Genomic DNA, 20,250 nt, shown 5'->3' with positions numbered 1-20,250 from the left:
TAGGGATTTAAGGACTGATAGGAGGATGCTTTTGTGCAGTCACAGAGGAGTAAGGGAGAAGGAGGTTTTATGCTAAACTATGCAAATTACCAAGCTCTGTGACAAGAGCTACAAGAGCCGGGGAGACACATAAGAACACACCAATGGAAAACTTGATTCTAAGAAATAAGTACACACACGAACACACACACACATGAAGTGACACAGACATGGACTTGCACTGCCATGTCACTGGAAGTCAGCTTCTGCACACTGAGTAAAAGGATGAGACAAGAAGCCACCAAGGAAGTTAAAGTTAGAGAGTAAAATGTGTTTGTATAAACATTTCTATACCTGCGTGCTGAGTGTTACCTGTATTGAGACGCTGCTGAAGGATCCCCCTATGACTGCAGCGATGGCGAGCGGGCTGTCGTCCTGCAGAGCGTAAGATCCGTCTGGACAGATGAACTCTGTGTCGTCCACCTTGGTGAGGGACGCTCTTACAAACTCCAGAGCCTAGAAAACATACTCACATGGATATTTCATATCAAATGCTGTGCAACATACGGGACACCATATGGTCTATATTATCTATTTATTCTTAATCAGCCTGTGACACACTTGATTAACGTTCTTTATAAGACATTTGAAACATACATTTACTTAATTTATTGACGCTTTTCTATAATTTTCTATATCTATCTTTTTGAAGCTTTTAAAAGCCCATCGCTTTACACTAGGGGCTCCTAAATGCTTTCAGAACGGGGTCCAAATTGCAATTGAACTCCCCTGAGACCAAGGAAAAGAGAAATCAAACATTGTGAATAGAGGGTTTATACAATCAGTCATAGAGCTCATTGTATAAAATCACTGGATGCATCATCCCTAAATAGCTCAGAAATAAGATACAATACATAAAATAAAATAAAAACAATCCCTGAGGGAAAGTGCTTTTTTTTATTGTACAGATCTGCTTCATTTCCTTCATCTCAAATAGCTTCAATCTCTATTTCTCATCAAGGATTCGTTGTTATTGAGGCAAGAACTTTTCCCCGTCATGGATAAAATAGAACTTCAAGGTCCATTTACTTTACCTAAATATTAACTTTTAATGAAACCTTATAGTTTTACTTTAATGGAAACATTGCACTTTTTACTTCTAACAGCACAACTTTCTTTGCAGAGCAACCTTTTAAATATAAAATGTAGCAAAATTTCAAGTTGCCCGGCAGCCCAAGAGAACAGACAGCTAATTAAACAAACTGTATCTGAACTAAATCGTTGTATCAGCACTCAGAGGTAAATTCATACAACGCCACACTCAACAAATGCTCTAACTGAGCTACTATTTCAATGATGTGCTAGTCTGATGTGTTCTAGTCTGACTTTTGTTGACGATTTCATAACTTGCACCACTGTCATACACATTGATAGACACGAAGCAGATGTCAGTTATATTTTTGCCAGTAGTGAAACAAATGCAAGAACAGCTGTCTAAAGAACACATAGTGTTTTCTTGTAATTTGGTAAATTAACAATGATATACATTGAGCATGTATGTTTGCAAAAGCCACATTTCAGTTTTAAAGTAAACAGCATCTTTTGCAAATGAAAGTTTAAGGGATTACACCCTACACACATGTGGACAGTGGTTTAAGTGGATGTCAGGCAGCATAACTTAAAAGAGAAATGTGTCCCCTTTTATATGGATGTCCAATCAGCGTTGATAATAAATGTAATCAATTTAAGCAATACATTTCTCAATGTGTGAAGTATTTACCGAGAAAGACGTAGTTAAGGCAAGAAGAACTTCAGGATATTTCAGCGTGGAAAACTAGTTACGTTGAAGGCCGAGAGAGTGTAGCTCTTTTGGAGGAGAGCAGAGCCAGTACTGTAGTGTGTGTGTATTTGTGTGTGTGCGTGCGTGCTTACGGAGTGTGATGGAGCGGGAGACAGAGAGGGAGTAGTGGTGAATGCACTGTGAGCGGACGACAGAGAGCGAGAAGCGGTGAAGATATCAAGCGAATGTGCAAAAGAGTTTGCAGTTTTTGCTTATAAGAATTCTGCAGCTCCTCAAGACCAACAGAAGTGTTTTCCGTGTCTTGTTTCCCAGCTGCTGAGTACAGTGACAGGGTGTGCATAAAGATAACATTGGACAGCTTGCGTGCAATGCATCCTGGTATCTGTAGGCAATGCCGGCATGGCTCCGTGAGCAGGAGATTTTCAGCCAATATAGCACGCACTGAGGAATTTATTGCTTCTTGACTACGTTTACCATCAACACTGATTTGACATCAACATAAAAGGTGCCACATTTTCCCTTTAAGATGACAAAAGTATTGCTTTGACAGAAAAGTGCATTTAAATACTGTCCGGAAACATCTACCATTGAGAAACATTTAGAGTTTATTTACGTTTGAAATGTTATGTCTGACCGCGGTAACCCACCTGTTCCAGTGCATAGGTATCTCTGGAGCAGGTGTCCAGGATGTGAACCCCGAGAGTGACCCCAGGCAACAAATTGTTGTTGTTATTGATTTTGTCAATGGCGAACAGCATGGCCTCCAGCCTCTGGATCCCTCTGTCCTCGTTCACACGGCCACACTCCTCCATCCCAGCACCTTTCTCGTGCACTGGGAACAGACCGCCAAGCACCAGATCTCCCTCGATGCGGATCTCCCGGCGGGACTGAGGCGGGTCTCCAACAGAGAGCAAGACGCCCCGACACATCATGACCAAGATTAGAGCGGAGATGCAGGCCACCATGTTGGGCTCAAGAAGGGCTAGGATTGTCAAAATGTGAGGAGAGGCTTGACAGAGAGTGAGGCAGGGGGAGGTGGGGGGCTGAGGGTAAAGGTTAGGGGTGAGGGGTTAAGGGTGGTGCGCGGTGGGGTTGAGTCAAGCAGTGGCCGTGGATGCTTGGGTCGGTTTGTGGCCCATGAAACGGTCAGGGAGCGCTGAACTGGACCACACATGGAGGGGCACACCATTTGGACATCAGTCCTGCTTGGAGAGGAGAGGAGAGGAGAGAAAGAGGTTAGGAGATATAACTCAAGTAAATCCAAGTGTCACAGAACAAGTCACAAAACTGTCAGGAGCAACACGGTGAAATACTTCTGAAAGTTTTTTTTATAAAGTATACAAACAGCAAAGTACCAAACTGGCAATGGCAGCATAGAACACACTCTCTACACCTGAGCGCACCTATGACACATGCATTGTGCAGAAGCACGGTTAAGTTGTGGCTGGTTTGAAGGTTATGAAATCACCATTAATTAAGACTCTCCAGCCAAAATTGACACAGCAGGAAAGTCAGTAAATGAGTCTGCGTTGATAAATGAGTGAATGCGAGGCATTCTTACATACCTTTCCTTTTTAGCAAAAGTAGCATCTCATGTTTTATCCTTGAAACACATTGCAGTACAAATGTCGATGTGTAACAATAATGACGAAACTATCTCACCATGTACAAGTTGAGATACATTACAATTATTGCTAATATAGCTTTGGTCCGATACATTCATAGTCTTTGTCTTTGTGTACAGATTGTTGGAGATGTGTAATGACTGCCGTCAGAGATGTGTTCTGTTCTCTACTCATCTTTGCATTGTACAAAGAACCACTCAGCCAATGGATTAAACAGACCGACAGCATCAAGGGAATAAGCATAGCGGGATTTGAACATAATATTGTCCTTTTTGCTGATGATGTCCTGGTTTTTGACCCCACTTTCTCTCTTTCCGGTTTAATGAACTCACTTTGAGCATTTGGACCTTGTCAGGGTATAAAATAAGACCCAAGTCTGATTTTAACCTTGAGTGGCAGGCAGAATCAATGAAATATCTCGGGAGGCATCTGCCTAAAGATTTGGATAGACTTAGACCCATCAACTATTATCCCTTGTACTCAAAAATGAGAGCAGACATAGGCAGATGGAACCTGCTCCATTTCATGGGCTTAGCCTCTCGAATCGATGAAAATGAAGTAATTACCAAGACTTTTATTTCTGTTTCAAACTTTGCCTGACAATATTGTCATCTTAGAGGAGGAACACATTCCTGTATTTTTATTTATTTTCTCTGTTTGTCACTGGGTGTACAATAATTTGTACCTTATTATTCTATTGAATCTTTTTAATTCCTATATTAATAAAAATAATTAATATTATTATTTTCTTCTTGTTGGTATATTTTATTGTGCTTAGCACTTTTATTTGCTTTCACAATGTGTGCTTATATATTAGCAAAAACATTTGAGAATAATGAAATGAAAGGTATTTGTTGTAAAAACAGCATTATTATTGAAACATTCTCAAAAATTATTAGTAAAAAAAAAAGAACCTGCAAAGTAGACCTTTATTGAAGTTTGGGGACACTGTTAACAAGGGCTCAAAGTTGTTTCCGCTTCACAGCCAAAGCCAGGCCATGACTAAAAGGGATATAGAATTGTTTGGAGATTGTTCTCCAACCCTTCCTCCCTGCCTTACTTCACCCAGTAAATGTTCTTCTTGTAAGTGTGTATGTGTGTGTGATGCCCCTGGTTGTATCAGGATAAGCCAGCTTAGATGGCTGGTTGATACATGAGCCCAGCCTTCTCATGCCACAGATCAGAAAAGCTTCTCTAATCTGATCTCTGTTCCAACAATTCTTTGCTCGTCCATGAGTGTATACCCTGAAGTATATTTACGTATGTGTGTTGTGTGAGTGTGTGTGTGTGTGTGTGTGCGTTGAGTGTATTATCAGATTGCTCCCTTTCTTCTCTGCATAATTACAGTGCGAGGACTCGATGCATTTTACCATGACGAATCTAACTGACAAAACAATGAGGCCAACAACAGCTGATGCTACTTATCATTGTTTACAACTCAATTAAAGCCATCACTGTGTGTTTGGACTGTCTTGTTCACATTCTCCACGCACATTTTCCTTAGAGATATCATCCTATCTTTTAATAAACCATATAAAGCATGAGGCGTTCCACAGATTGACATGTAAAAGTCTGTATACTAGTCATGAACATAAGTACTACAGTTGGATAATTTCCCTATGCAATAGATTCCAATGAAATTTGACAGACTTTCATTGTCCCCAGGGGAGGAATAATCATTTTTCCAATAGGCTACTTTGGCTTATGGACCTGTGAAAATATGATATTCACATCAGATTCAGCTGTACTTTGTGTTTAGTCCTTAGATTTAAGTATAATTTGTAAGTTGTACTAATGGAAAGTCAATTGTCAACAACTGGTCATAAAGTCCCACTACACCACTAAACAAAAATAAACCCGAAAAAAACAAAATCAAAACGTGGATTTAGAGAATTGTTACACCCCTTTATTTGGCATTACGTTTAAAGCACCACTGAGCCTGAGTACCCTACAGCCTCACACAGCATGGTAGTCTTGTTTTCCTAAGAATGTGGCAAAATACAGATTACATTAACACACGTAAGAGATATGGTTACAATGAGATACAATGGTTACACCCCCTCCGTATGTGTTCTGGCTGATCTGATAGCATTCTGATTGCAATGTGTTCTGGGTGCATTAAACAACTTGCATATGTCCTTATTCAGATAAGATATATATATTGCACGTTAATACCAGGTGGAAATGGGGTATTAAAGTCAGCATATCCCAGTCCCTGATGCATAGATTTTGACCTTTCTTTTCTGGCAAGTTCTACATCTTTATGCAAATGCAATACTAGATGCCCAATGATTCAAAGCTTCAGCTTAAAGATATAATAAATAACCTGTTCTTACTCTCGCCCTCTCTTTCTGTTTATATCTTTTAAACTATTTAGCTAATGCAAAGTCAGTAAAGACCTGAGTAGAAAATAGCTTTCTTCTTTTAAATGATGTCTCTCATGTCTCCCTTGCAGTCTCCCCAGTACTGCCCAGGAGAGCTAAGACAGAAGTTGGAGGTTGATGTTTTGACCATAAAAATCAATCTAGACCAAGGAGCAAGCACGTAGTGACATTTTTGTTGATTGCTGACATCTCAGGTCTAAACCCTAGTTTGTGTGCGTGTGTCTGTGTGAGTGTGAACGAGAGAGAAAGTGTGTGTCTCCCCTCTTTGGTGGGCAGGTAGGAGGATGAAAGCTTCTCTTAGATGCAGGCATCTCAGATTTTTCTGCAGGCGGCTGCCATCCCTTTACCACTCTGCTCTGTAATATGACACACACGTACAGACAAACACACAAACCCAGACAAACACCCACCCACGCACGCACACGCAGACATACACACTCACACACATGCACAAATACACACCTATGCTTCTCCGAGGGGTTGACCTAAAAGCTATTCTATTTCTATGACTATTTCTATGTTTTACCTCCCTTCTCTATCAACCCACAGAGATCTGAAATAATGCGTTGAGGAAACATGTAGGAGACAAACATTAGCATACATGATGAATGTATGCTAAATTATTATTACAAAAGGGATTTGAGTGCTACTACCTAATTTGAACCACGAATAACATTTATATGATATACCCTGATATGGTCTTTTAAAATTCCTCTCATACCCAATACGTTTGCTTTGAAAAAGTTGTTTCCTGTCAACAAATCCCACAGGATGCTTACCTGACATGTATTTGATAAATATATAATTCAACTTAATGTCTGTTCTTTTTTGGAAAGGAAATTGATGGTGTCCATGAAAGATTTACATCCATTCTACAAACTGTCACGCACACTAGCTATGTGTGTGTGTTTGTGTGTGTGTGCATGTGTGCGCGTGTGTGTTTGTGTGTGTGTGTGTGTGTGTGTGTGTGTGTGTTTGTTTGCGTCCATAGTATGTTTGATTGTGCATTGGGGGGAAAAAAGGCAGAACCCTTTTGAATGCTTTCCAGTTCTCCACCGAAATAGCTGTTCCTCGTCAAACAAACTTACATCATATTAGAGGCCACTTTTTAAAATAACACACAGAGGAACTTTGTAACAACTAAGTTTTAAGGACAACACTGCAACAAGGCTGCAGATGTGGCTGTGTGTTTTGTTTCGTGTGTGTGTGCATTAGTTTACAAGGGCCTGCCCATGGATGTGTGTGTTGTGGCATAGAAAATGGTACATTTATGGAGCTAAGACTTTAAAGATGCCTTACTTTGAAAGTATGCTTTAATGTATTCGGGAGCTCATGAAGTAAATAATATCTCCCTGCATTTTTACACCGCTGTCATGGTGTCCACTGAAATTGAATGTTTGCTTCATTATAACCTCTTGGAAAGTGCCCAATCTCAGCTTCCTGTCTCAAGAGCAACTGTGCAAGCAAAGCACACACTGTGAAACAGAAAATGTTTCACTTCTTGTCCCTTATTTCATTAATATCAGAAATATTGCCAGGCCAAGCAGGCTAAAGTACAGGACAGAATATATTGCAGACATTTTAAGGATCATATTATTTTATTAGAAACCAAGTCAACTACTGTCTATTTTTCAAAGTATGAAACAACTTGATGATTTGTTCTCTCTTTTCATTCGGCGACTGGTTACAGATATATATATATATATATATATATATATATATATATATATATATATATATATATATATATTCTTTGTTTTGTCAGAGAAACATTGCAGCCTACACATTCTGTCTTAAGAAATGGTTGAAGTTTCAACGTGTCAAAGGATCCTACCTTGAAGACAACTGGAGAATGTTCTGCTGTAGTGGATAAGAGCTTGTTATCTGTACTGTGTTCAACTTACTTATAACACAATACTGTATGTCTCCGCCTGTCGCTGTGTGGCCAGTGTTTGCTTGATCTTCAGGCTCTGGTAGGCTGCTTTTATTACCTTTGGTCAGTCTAGCTTCCCCCGTTTCCAGTTGTTATGTTAAGTTAACCTGATGCTGGCTGTGCCTTATATGAAATCGACATGGTGGTATTGATTTTCTCTCAAATAAGCATATTTCCCCAAAAGTTGAATTGCTCCTTGAAAGAGTTGTATTTCATATTCTACCAGTATTAAGTAAAGAAGAACATATATACATGTACTTATTACATATACATACCACATATAGGCATTACATTTCGTACCTGAAGAAACAAGGATAAGAGCAGATGGCAGCTGGCACATGGCATCACCACAGACACCTATTAAAGAGAGATGGGGGACACACATGAAGTGAGTAAACAACAGCCAGAAAACAGCCTGACTGTCAATAGAAGAAGAGGAGAGAGGATCAGATGACGAGGAGGCTGAGTACTGACCCTTCTCCCTAGGAGCTATGATGCAGAGTAACATCTGACAGGCAACCCTATTTCACCTCTGACCCTGTTCATATCTAAAGTCACTGAGTAGGCTGCATACGCAGCACCACACTTCTCTTTTGCTTCTCGCGTTTCATCCTGTTTCCTCCATGACATTACCCTTGCATGCTCTTCTCCTCTCCCTCTCCTATCCTCTCCTTGCTGGTGTTCTCCTCATTTATTTCCACCTCCCTTACACCCTCTACATCCCTCGCTCTCCCCCTAACAGGCAGGGCTGCTGTGGATGACACGTATCCAGCTGAGAGCAGCCATGCAGGGTCGATGGACTGCAGTACACTGAGAGGAGAGATAGCACCACAACTCAGTGTGTTCATGTGTGTTGGTGCCTGTTTATCTGTTTTGTTTATCTGCACCAATGACGTGAATATCACAGTATGGGATCACTATATGGTTATGTGTGCGAGTTCCTTTGTTTATTTGTTAATTTTTGAACAAGATATGGGTGGTAGATGGGTTATCAGGAGTCCCTTGTTAGACCTGCACATTGTCAAAAGGTGTATCAGTCAATTCATGTAAATGCTTTGTGTGTTTCCCTCTCTTTCTATCCATCTCTCCTTCTGTATCTCCCTCTCTAATGCCACATAAGTACAGTGCAACTCATTAGTGCTGAGGGAATGTGAATTGAAAGCACATGAATGATGGGAGACAGCATGTGTGTAGCCCTTTTTCTCGAAATGTGTGAAAAGTTACACATAACAATTCCGAACATGTTTGTGTGTGTATAGGAATGGTGTCAAAGACTCCTGACAGTCTAACGGGTGCAATGGGCTGTGACCATTAATTATTTAGTAAGTACGGTTTAGTCAGGAAAGAATGATGATCCATAAATAGGACAGAAAGATCATAAAACGCATCAGCCAGCAAGACATGATGCATGTCCCTCGATCTTTTCAAAGAACACCAATCCACATGATATAAAGAAAACGCTTGTGTAGGTTCTGACCATTCACGGAATACATACTTCAGAGATTTTAAATAAAATATCTGTATAGGGTGGCTAACTTGACTTGAACCGCTTTTAGCGCCAATAATCAGGTACTTCAATCACAGATGACAATTGATGTTCCATTCACACATTCTGAGGGAAACCAACCTTTCCTGTAAAGATTAATCAGTCAATTTCGTGACCTGCATTAGGTTGAAAGGGTAATGACCGTATCATGTTAGAAACATAGAAATGGATTTCCTGGACCTTACAGATAGCTGAAATTGGAAAAGATTTAACCGCACAACCATTGATCACTGCCTAACAAAAGATCTACAGCTCCACGTTTTGTAGCGCGGAATCCACATGCTGTGATAGATACAGATTTATTTCCGATAAAAATTGGATTTACCCATACAAGATGTGCTGAGCTTCAGGGGCACACAGACTAAACTGTGCTCTCTGTGCAGTGGGTGCTCCAAAGGGATTCTGCACTAAAAGAGCTTTTAACCTATGAGCACTACACTAAGTCTGCAGTAGGAGTGCTCCGCATCGTGGACTATTTTACACAGTACATTTTACTACAATGTGACCACCAAATATGATTTGTAACCTGAGAATTATTAATTAACTGCTAAATTTCAATTTCATTTTTCGTTTAAGTTTATATTAAGCAAAAATGCCAAACTCCGGGAATTTCTTTTATGTTTTTTTGTCATTTTATTGACCAAAATTTGAAAATAATTGACAGATTCATATACAGTATTACGAAAATAAATGTTAGTTGCAGCCCTAGATGTAAGTTTCAGTCAGTAGTCTCTGTCTTCATTGTCTTCACATTGTGTTTTCACTTCTTTTTTGGTGAATCACAACTCATCTGATATGACGTGATTAAAAATGGCTGCTCAGCCTAAAAACAGACTTGGGTTGGAAAATGTGTGATGGCATTCATCAGATCTGCATTTCATCACTGTAGAGGGTGGCGGGCCTGTCAAAAGGAGAATTACTTCTCTATGGATGGTATCTATCAACTTAACTGTCATATAATGACCCTGGAAGTCATCAAGGAGCATTAGTCAACCTATGCATGGGACGGCTGCTGTTGCATCCTGCTTAATTCATGTTCACACCCCACCAGTCTATCGTTACTGCGGTTGATACATGACAGAGCGTTACTATGGACAGGTAGAGAGTAATGAAAAATATTGACCGCAGTATACCGCAGATACAAATAGATATAATTGGTTTGGACAGAGATACTAAAGTCTTAAGTAGAAATGACATTGGTTGATTCAAGTTAGGTGGTGATGTGTAAAAAAACAATTACTGCAGTCATTCCTGAGTAATTATCAGAAGTATAGTGATGTACTTTTCGATTTGCTCTACCACATTATCAATGGATTTGTCGTTGTCATAATTGGGAGGCTAATTGTTCCCACTAGAGGTCTTTATCCAAACCCTAGGACCCAAAACCTGACTCTGGTTCTGTTATATAACCACGGGCCCCAGGTCTGTTTACACATTATGTGTTGTACCAGAGTGGATCTGAGAAGACCCGGCCATGATCAGTGTGTGTGTGTGTGTATATGTGTGTGTGCGTATTGTAACTTGCAACACAAAGGGTAAGAGAGCAGAAGGATGGATTATATACATATATATAGCTTACATTAGGTAAGTATCATGTCTCGTCGAATTTGTTGAGTTGTTCTTGTTGTCTTGTTACTTCCTGTTTTATTTTGTACCTACCTCTTGTTTCTCAACCCAGATCCCTTTACTTCCTGTCCTGGTGTGGTGTCCTTCCATCGTCAGCGTCTGCCTCACCCCTGAACGAACTGGCCAGAATGGACACAGCCGACTCCAAAAGACTTCAGGACGCCCTATCACTCCAGGGCGAAAAGATCCATCAGCAGGAGAATCAGCTGGTAGCCGTCAGTCAAGGATTCCAGGAAGTAGCAGACTGTCAAACGAAATTCCAAGCCGCTGTTACCTCGGAAATACACCTCGTGGCAAAACGGATGCAACAGCTCCTTACTCACCTGCCGACTGCTCCCCCGGTGATGTCACCTGCTGTAGATTCCTCTCCTTCTGTATCAGTTCCTGCTGTCTTCTCGCCACTGCGTCTAGTTCTCTCGGAGAGATTTTCCGGAGATGCCGGCAATTGTAGGACTTTTATCGTCCAGTGCAACCTGCACTTCAGACACAATCTGGCAGAATTTTCTTCGGACCAAGCGAAGGTAGCCTTTATGGTGTCCCATTTGACTGGGAGAGCTGCAGCCTGGGCTACTGCTGAATGGGCCAGAGACTCTGTAGTTTGCCACTCGCTGTCCGAGTTCACAGACCCATTAAGACGCATTTTTGACCACGCGTCACCGGCCAGGGAAGCCTCCCAAAGACTGATGAGTATTCAACAGCGCAATCGACAGGTGGTCGATTATGCCATTGAGTTCCGCACAGTGGCAGCTGACAGCGGGTGGAATACTCAGGCGCTCATCGACGCCTTCAGAAAAGGACTCTCCGATCCGATAAAGGACCAGCTGGCTCCCCTGGAGGTACCACAGGACCTACAGTCCCTCATAGCGATGTCTGTCCGGCTAGACAATCGTTTTCGTGAGAGAGAGGAGTAGCGCCGGCAGACTGGTGTTCGTCCCTCCCATTTCCTGGGATTTTCTCTTCACGAACGGCATCTCACTCCATGGCTGCGGACTCTGGGAGGACAGCGCCTCCGCGACCAGTCGGAGGAGGCCATGCAGCTGGGGAGGACCAGTGGCGTCTACGAGAGGGCAGCTGTTTCTACTGCGGATAGCAGGGCCATCAACTCTCTTTCTGTCCGGGAAAAGGAGAGGCTCACCAGCCATAAGGAGGGCGCTGGTGAGCAAGATGTCCACTGGTGTGTGGGAAAGGTTAAGGCGTTCCCCACCCATCACTCAGTTACCTGATGTAAATGATGTAAGTGCAGGGAATTATCCTGACCTATCAAGAGTACCACCCTGCTACCATGATATAAGATAAGTTTTTAATAAAACCAAAGCCATGTCGCTACCCCCTCACCGACCCTTCGACTGCCCCATTGACCTGCTGCCGGGGGCGCCCATTCCGAGAGGGCGATTATATTCCATCTCGGGGCCAGAAAGAGCAGCGATGGACGAATACATTTTTTCCTCGCTCAAGGCGGGGATCATTCGTCCCTTCCCTTCGTTAATTTCTACAGACGATTCATTCGGAATTTCAGTTCGGTTGCAGCCCCGTTGCATGTGCTTACCTCCCTCAAAGGTCCTCTTCAGATGGACCCCCCAGGCCGACACTGCCTTCCAGAGCCTCAAGGAGAGGTTCACTACAGCTCCCATTCTCACCATCCCGGATCCTCTACGTCAGTTTATGGTCAAGGTTGACGCCTCTAATGAGGGCATTGGGGGGGTCCTTTCGCAAAGGTCTGCTGAGGACAACAAGATGCATCCGTGTGCCTACCTGTCACGTAAGCTAACACCAGCTGAAAAATAATTATGATGTGGGGAATAAGGAACTGTTAGCGGTGAAAGCTGCACTTGAGGAATGGAGGCATTGGTTAAGGATGGACCATAAAACCTGGATTACATCAGGAAGGCTAAATGCCTCAACTCTTGCCAGGCCAGGTGGACGTTGTTTTTTAGGAGGTTCTACTTCACGCTCTTTTTACCCTGGTTCCCATAACTGCAAGCCAGATGCTCTGTTTCGTCTTTATGACCCAGAACCTCTTGCCAAAGAACCCGAGACAATCCTTCCACTGAACCGTGTGGTTGGAGCAGTTTCTTGTCAAATAGAATCGGACGTGAAGCAGGCTAATGTTGTGGTCCCACATTTCTATGGACTTCGTGACTGGACTCCCTCCTTCTAAGGGAAATACCACCATTCTGACGGTGGTTGACCGCTTCTCCAAGATGGCTCACTTCATTCCTCTCGCCAAACTCCCCTCTGCCAAGGGGACGGCAGAGGTCATGATGAACCAAGTGTTCAGGATTCATGGTTTTCCCTGTGATATTGGGTCCGACAGTGGTCCACAGTTTGTCTCCTCGTTTTGGAAAGAGCTTTGCCAATGTTTTCCGGCTACCATCCTCAGTCAAACGGGCAGTCGGAGCGGTTCAAACAAGAGCTGGGGACCACCCTTCGCTGTCTCGTCTCGCAGAACCAGGCCACCTGGAGCAACCATCTCACCTGGGTGGAGTACACACACAACACGCTTCCCACAGCTGCCACGGGCCTCTCTCCCTTTCAGTGTACTAATGGCTACCAGCCTCCACTGTTTCCGGCCAATGAGGGGGAGGTTACGGTGCCTTCGGCCAATGCCATGGTCAGACGCTGTCGCCGGATATGGGATGATGCTCGCCTAGCCTTGCTTAGAAGTTCAGTCAGGATGAAGGCTGCGGCTGACAAACATTGCAGGGCTGCTCCCATCTACATACCAGGCCAGAAGGTCTCGGCTCTCCACTAAGGACCTACCTCTCCACGTCGCCTCCAAATAATTGGCTCCAAGGTTCGTGGGTCCGTTCCCCATATCGAAAATTATTAACCCTGTGTCTGTGAGTCTACGTCTCCCCAGGTCTATGAAGGTTCACCCGACATTCCACGTCAGCAGAGGGCCCGGTTTACAAAGTCCGGAAGCTCTTGTCGGTCCGTAACTGGGGACGGGGCAAGATATTCCTTGTGGACTGGGAAGGCTATGGCCCGGAAACATGCTCCTGGTCGTCCTCGAGCTTGATAGTGGACAAGACTCTCATTAAGGACTTCTATGCACTTCATCCAGACATCCGTTTTGTTTATTCCACACTACCTTTGCGTCTGGAGTTGTGCAATTGAGTCTTCCTTCCCTGTGTCCGAGTCGTAACAGTAAGTCACACTGTTTTGACATCTTGCAAATAGCAATCAGATGTGAAATTCGTTGACGATTGTATCTGTGTCTCCCGACCGGGTTTTGGTCTGTCATTTCTTCAAATAATAGACGGGTCTGGTTTGGTTCCGGGTGGTACATTTTTGTGTCCGGGCACAAGTCGGTGAAGACTTCTAGTTCCCACTGCAGCACAACAAGCACAACCTGTTGTATTGAAACATGGACTCTAATCTAGAGTCAAAAGGACAAAAAAATGGACATGTAAGTATGCAATGTGTTTTTTGACTAATTGCAGGATGTGATAAAAAGAAAAGTTGCTTGGCTTTAAGCACCACTGAGCAACTTTCAGAGGAAAAAAATAAATAAATCCCCCCTCTGTCAACGCTGCATCCAATTTTCTTTATACCTCCATGGTTGAAGCACAGACATCTTTGGAATCTTTCGTTTTATTATGTTTATATAGATAAATGGTTGTCAGTGTATAATTATGAAACTTATGACACAACTTATGTTTAATAAACTGTTTCAGTTTAATTTCTTTGTTTATTCTTTGTAGAAATGCAGTATTGTAGAAGTATTTCATATTATATTAATGCTTGAAAATTTGAATTGATCATGTGATCAGCCAAGACAGCGACGCTGGTTTTGTTTTCAGTGTCTGTGTGTGTCATCATGGCAAAACGTGCTCCTGGTGACACCTACTGTTGTGGGAACTAACACAGGATCCTTCTTGAGTAATTTTCCAGGTCTCTTTCCCATCTTTACAGATGTGCAGTTGAGATCAAAATTAAGGTCGCGTTTGAACATGGGTGGGTGGCTGAGCAAGGGGGGGCCACACACACACTTTACAGATGTGTAGTTGAGATCAAAATGAAAGCAGAGAAATATGAGGTAGCCTGATTTGACGTTGCTGCCGGAGTGATCCCACCGCAAGATGGTTTCTAGTTAATAACTGTTTGTCATGCTAAATTCCAAGATAGTCTAAATGTGAGAGATGAGAAAACATCATAATAAAAAGTCCACACTAGAAATGCAGAATGCTGTTTACACTATAGTTTATTGATTATTTCACCATAACATTCTCAGCTGACATGTAGTTCCCAGGTGTGTGGCAGATGCCTGCACAGCAGTGAGCCAAGAAAAACAGTTTGCTGGATTGAGAGGGTTCGACCTGCGTGTTAGGAGTGAATAGCCAGAGTCTTTACTATACCTGATGCAATAGGGGATAATGATTGACAATGTTATTGTGGCTGTATTGTAATCATAACATGAGGGAGAGGTTATTTAAATTGCTGGAAGACGCTGTGTGACAGAAAGCTTTGAATTGTCAGACTACTTGGGAAATTCACTAAATTAATTTCCGTTTTAAATATAACTTTTTGTTTGTATAAAAGGTTTTACTTGTTTTGCTTTTTGTCAATACCATATGTGGTATGCAGCAATAATGTTCTTCTTTTGAATGTGAACTGAAAGGCTTTATTTGCATTGGATATTATAATTAAACAATGACCCAATTTTGCATCTGGATTTTATAATGCGGAAAATTTAGAAAATTAGAATGATAATACATATAACTGTTGCACCGAGTCTGTTAAAACAGCTGCCATCAGATATCGAATGACAAACTATAATTTTAACAGAAATTAAAAGTTTTTGGAGTGTCGCTGCTGAGTTACCTGCACTTAGAATGCCATTTTGTATAGTAGCCACTGCATGACCAGTGAGCCACCTTTCACTATCCATTTCACACACACAATCTTCACTCTCTCAAACACACACACAGCTTCCCTCTTCAAGCTCATAATTTATTAAAGAGTCTGATCTCTCTCTGAGACACACCATCACAGCTGTACATCCCACTGCCCTTTCACTGCCTCATCCTCGTGTGTGTGTGTGTGTGTGTGTGTGTGTGTGTGTGTGTGTGTGTGTGTGTGTGTGTGTGTGTGTGTGTGTGTGTGTGTGTGTGTGTGTGTGTGTGTGTGTGTGTACATGTTGGGAAGGATGGATGTCAGTGAACAGAGAGTGCGGTGCTAACGCTGTGTGTGTAAGTGTGTTTTTGTGTGTTGTGCCTGTTGTTACTGATGAGAGGTGAGCTGGGGGAAGCAGCAGTGATTTCCAGACTCTTCCCTGTTTCCTCACTAGAGCATAACAGTGTAAGAAATATGTGGAGCGGCGCAACTGTAGTAATAAAAAGAACTTGAAAAGCCAAGAACTTCAGGAAGCCTTAGCAAAAAAACTGTAACCCAAAACCATTTCGCATAATTACTTGCAGGTAAAGACATTGCTCGTAGTTCAATCTTCTTCTGTTTGAGTTTTATGTAGTTTTTTTTTCTTTCACAAATATGTCATATTACATGCCACAGCAACAACACCCTATCTGTCGAAACACTTCTTTTCCTGCTCTTTCTTTAATCCCTCAAAAATGACAAGCAGTCGCTGTTACAAGGAATATGTCCCACTTTTCCCAATTACTGTGATATATTTCATTTAGTATGCCCGGGAAAAATATACTTTTCTTATGGATTTTAAATTGTCGAGAGTACAAAGTAACTACGCTTTAACTATAAGTACCAGTGCAAACTATTGTATCTTATGGCAGCAAATGTAAAAGCGAAGTTGATAGTATTAAAGCAAAATAATTGTCAAAATCAATTCAGAAAATATGTCAATTTTTAGACCTTAGTAAGAGTCAAACTCATGACATTTCCACAATGCAAATCAAATTCTTAGAGTGTCCCCAAATATTTCAAACACCTGGAATGTATGAACATGTTGCTAAACTGCTGATGCTGACTAAAAAATGTGCATGTTTTGGAATGTAAAAGACCCATCAATGCACCTAATTGTTGGAAGTTAATAGTTCTAATAAATTAAAACACAACATTTGGAAAAGGACAACAACTTTCCTTATGATGTTGAACTAAGCAAGAGAATGAAAGCAATCGTCAGGTGTGATTATGATCTGGTGGCATCTGAAACTTTACGAAAGTAGATGTAAGTAAGGCAACGTAAAATTGTTCCTGCTCTTAACAAAAATGTGGAGACACAATTTTGTTATTGAGATTTGTGTTTAATTAATTTGAGCAAGTTATGGTTTTATTAATTTATTGTGTATATACAGTATTTGTTTATACGTGGTACAGTTGTTGTTTACATGAAGCCAGACATTGATTTTGAGTTACCTACCTGTTTTATTAGTGTATTAGACTCCTCTTGGCTCTACTGAGATTAGATCCCATGTTTCCATCCACTGGTCTTCAGCATTGATAATCACATGAAAAACAGAAAGAGAAAAGAATAAAGTGAAAGAAGACAATTCATCATTCCTTTTCATAATGTATTCAGAGTGACTATTATAATCATTGTGTTTATTGTCATGTTAATTTTGTTTATGATTTGTATTTTAATGTAAAAACAGCTAACAAAGAGTTCAAACGGTCATGCTACTTTAAAATGAATTCAGCACCATGGACAGCAACATCAAGAAGCTATTATATGCTGTTCCCAGGAACACCTGTAGAGCTTCAAAATCTCTCATACAAACACTCTTATAAATGGATTATTAACGTAACATAGGGCACATAAACACCACTGGTAATTCAAATGCTTTACTCAATGTTTGTAAATATTAACACAATGTTCCTGCAAAACATTTACAATGATGAACAGATTTTGAATATGTTACGTTATAAATAATTATATGTAATAGTAATAGATAATTTATTATTAATTATCACCTAATCATGTTGTCTAAGTGCTTACGAATATTCATATATTCATAGAAAAAATCTAGCTGTGTCATTAAGTTTACAGATCGCCATTGATCCATTGAATTGTTTTTATCTGGATGATATTGTATTTCAGTGCAAAAAAGAAATGTGGATATTGATCACCTCCTGTAAGCTTGAAAAGTAAAACAAACTTGTGTCCTTCATGCAGCATGGTGTCTATGTTCAGCTGGAATATGAGTTGGTTAAAATGAATTCCATAGTGACACCATGTCAATAGAAAGCACTTTGCAGCATAATCCACATTCTTTCAGTCTCTGCATATGTTCAGTACTTACTGTATGTTCCGGACACTATTTAAATCAATAAATGATTAAGCAGACTTCGATCTCAGTCCTAATGCACATTATTTTCAGGTGTGTTCTCATGTTAGAATTCTTGACAGGGCATATGGATGGAGAGCAGAGAAGTGGATAATGCTTCAGGTGTGGTTTCAGAAATTTCAATTGTTATTTGAAAATGTTTTTTCAAATGTGAAAACTGCCACTGACATGAATTCTAGCTGACCACAGTCAAACTCTACTGTGATCCATGAAGGATAAAACAACAAACTTTGTACAGGTGCTTTTCAGGCTTAAAGGCGCAGAGTATTTGAGACTCAAAATAGTTTTATGTTAATGCTGTGTCCGAAGAGCTGCTTTGCACAGAAACGCATGGCCTTTATATACATTTTCTATACGGCATTACCCCAATAACTGTATTTTTCCTCTTAACTTTAACTCTATGCTCAGGATTATAGAATACATCATTGATTTTAGCCTACTGTGTGATGTCAAAAATATCAACAGATTCTGTATTTATCAAATACATTACTAAAGAGATAAAATCAATCACAGGAAACCATTAAGAAAATCACAAACCTGCAATTTTTGACAATAAGCACTGCTTGTGCTTCCAAAATCTATATCACATCACACACTTACATCTACACATAACCTGTCTGCCAATTCACATATCCAATAAAACTAGTGGACATCACTGTTTCAGGGGCTGCCTTTTGCTATGCACTGAACTAGTACACTGCTAACGATGTACTGCATGCACTTCAGTGAGAGGTGCAGTGTGGAAGCTACAAGGCCATTTGTACACACATATACACACACACAAAGATGCACAGACACAAGATTATATACGCACATTCACAGGCACAAAAATGCTGAAATCCAAGCCCAAATCTATTCACTGACAGAAAATTGTCCCCTGAATCGCACGTAGATACACATTTCCCGAACACACTTGCACACACAAACACATTTATAAAGATGCATGTAAGCATGTCTTTATGGTTAACAAGGCCACCAAATGGCCCTTCAATGCCCACAAACACACACTCAGACACTCATCAATGTTCAAACTGTCCATATTGGACAAGTGTGAATGAACACGTGTATGAAATGACACTCAATTACGCCACAGATGAGACACACTCTTGGGCAGAAACACATGAAATCTCTATAATCAAACATGTTGCAATGTATCAGTACAGCAAAAAGTTAGTAGCAAACCAACGTAATATACAGAGATTTCAAAATGTTATTGTTAAACCCACCTTTAAAGTAAAGAGACATTGCAGTATTGTTATAATAATAACAATAATTAGCATTATTATTATTATTATTATTATTATTATTATTATTGAGACCAAGGCTCACCAATATCTAGCGGTACAGGCACTGCCCAACCCTCCTCTGAGTAAATGTTTGTTCTTTCACTCCTCTCTAATAGAGCTTACAAAGAATAAGAGTTAATTTAAAATTCTCATTACTCCTTTACTGTAGCGAGCCTATGTTCTGATGTTGATATTGCAATTCCAACTCAGTTATAGACATAGTGAGTAATTATCACAAAAAAAAAGTATACCAGGATTTCGTCAAATCTTGTGACACTTAATTCCATTAATATTTTTCAATGCAAATATTTGACTTTTGTCCTTGTCGGCTGTGTGCCATTTCAGCAAAGTTACACCTTTTGATTTAGGATAGGAAAATTAACACAAAGCCAAAGTTATTTATGTGCGGATCAGCACATCAATGAATACACCTCATCGTGGGTGGTGTTTAGTAGGACATATGGTGTCTTTACACCATCTGAAGTGTGCATACAATATATGCCAATGTGATAACCAAGGAGATACTGTATGTACCGAGGAGAAATATACCTGACACTAAGTAAAACTAGATCTAAATGTATGTTTTTTAATTTTATTTTTAATAATAGGGAACAATTTAACAATATGTACACCATGTAAGGTCATTCTAAGCTCATTGTTGGAGAAACAGCCCACAGGCCTTTCGCTAATCTTCAGATTTCAATTATGTTATTTTAAGTTGAAGTGCAAGGTAAAACACTTTTGGGTAGGAGAGTTCTATCATGCCTTAAAGAGACTCGATTGTCAGTGAAACATATAACACTGCTGGTGC

General features: G+C 40.7%; 1 protein-coding gene across 4 annotated transcripts in view; it reads right to left on the bottom strand.

Moving 5' to 3' along the window:
- Window positions 1-20,250, bottom strand: part of grm3 (glutamate receptor, metabotropic 3) — a 43,134-nt gene that overhangs the window by 22,075 nt on the left and 809 nt on the right. The window contains exons 1-5 of one of the 4 annotated variants that reach the window (XM_029433558.1): window positions 11,218-11,370; window positions 10,928-11,138; window positions 8,023-8,079; window positions 2,428-2,982; window positions 352-495 (exon numbers count right to left, since the gene is read on the bottom strand). In XM_029433558.1, the coding sequence (XP_029289418.1) occupies window positions 352-495; window positions 2,428-2,745 (462 nt within the window). In that variant the 5' untranslated portion in view covers window positions 2,746-2,982; window positions 8,023-8,079; window positions 10,928-11,138; window positions 11,218-11,370. Of the gene's footprint in view, window positions 1-351; window positions 496-2,427; window positions 2,986-8,022; window positions 8,080-10,927; window positions 11,139-11,217; window positions 11,371-17,228; window positions 17,298-20,250 lie in introns of those variants that run through there. The other 3 variants (XM_029433557.1, XM_029433556.1, XM_029433559.1) reach the window with 3 other exon arrangements.

The sequence above is a fragment of the Cottoperca gobio genome, chromosome 6 (genome assembly GCF_900634415.1).
Source record: "Cottoperca gobio chromosome 6, fCotGob3.1, whole genome shotgun sequence".
Classification (NCBI taxonomy): domain Eukaryota; kingdom Metazoa; phylum Chordata; class Actinopteri; order Perciformes; family Bovichtidae; genus Cottoperca; species Cottoperca gobio.
The sequence above is the reverse complement of the archived record's forward strand: the minus strand, read 5'-3'. Positions and strand labels throughout refer to the sequence as shown.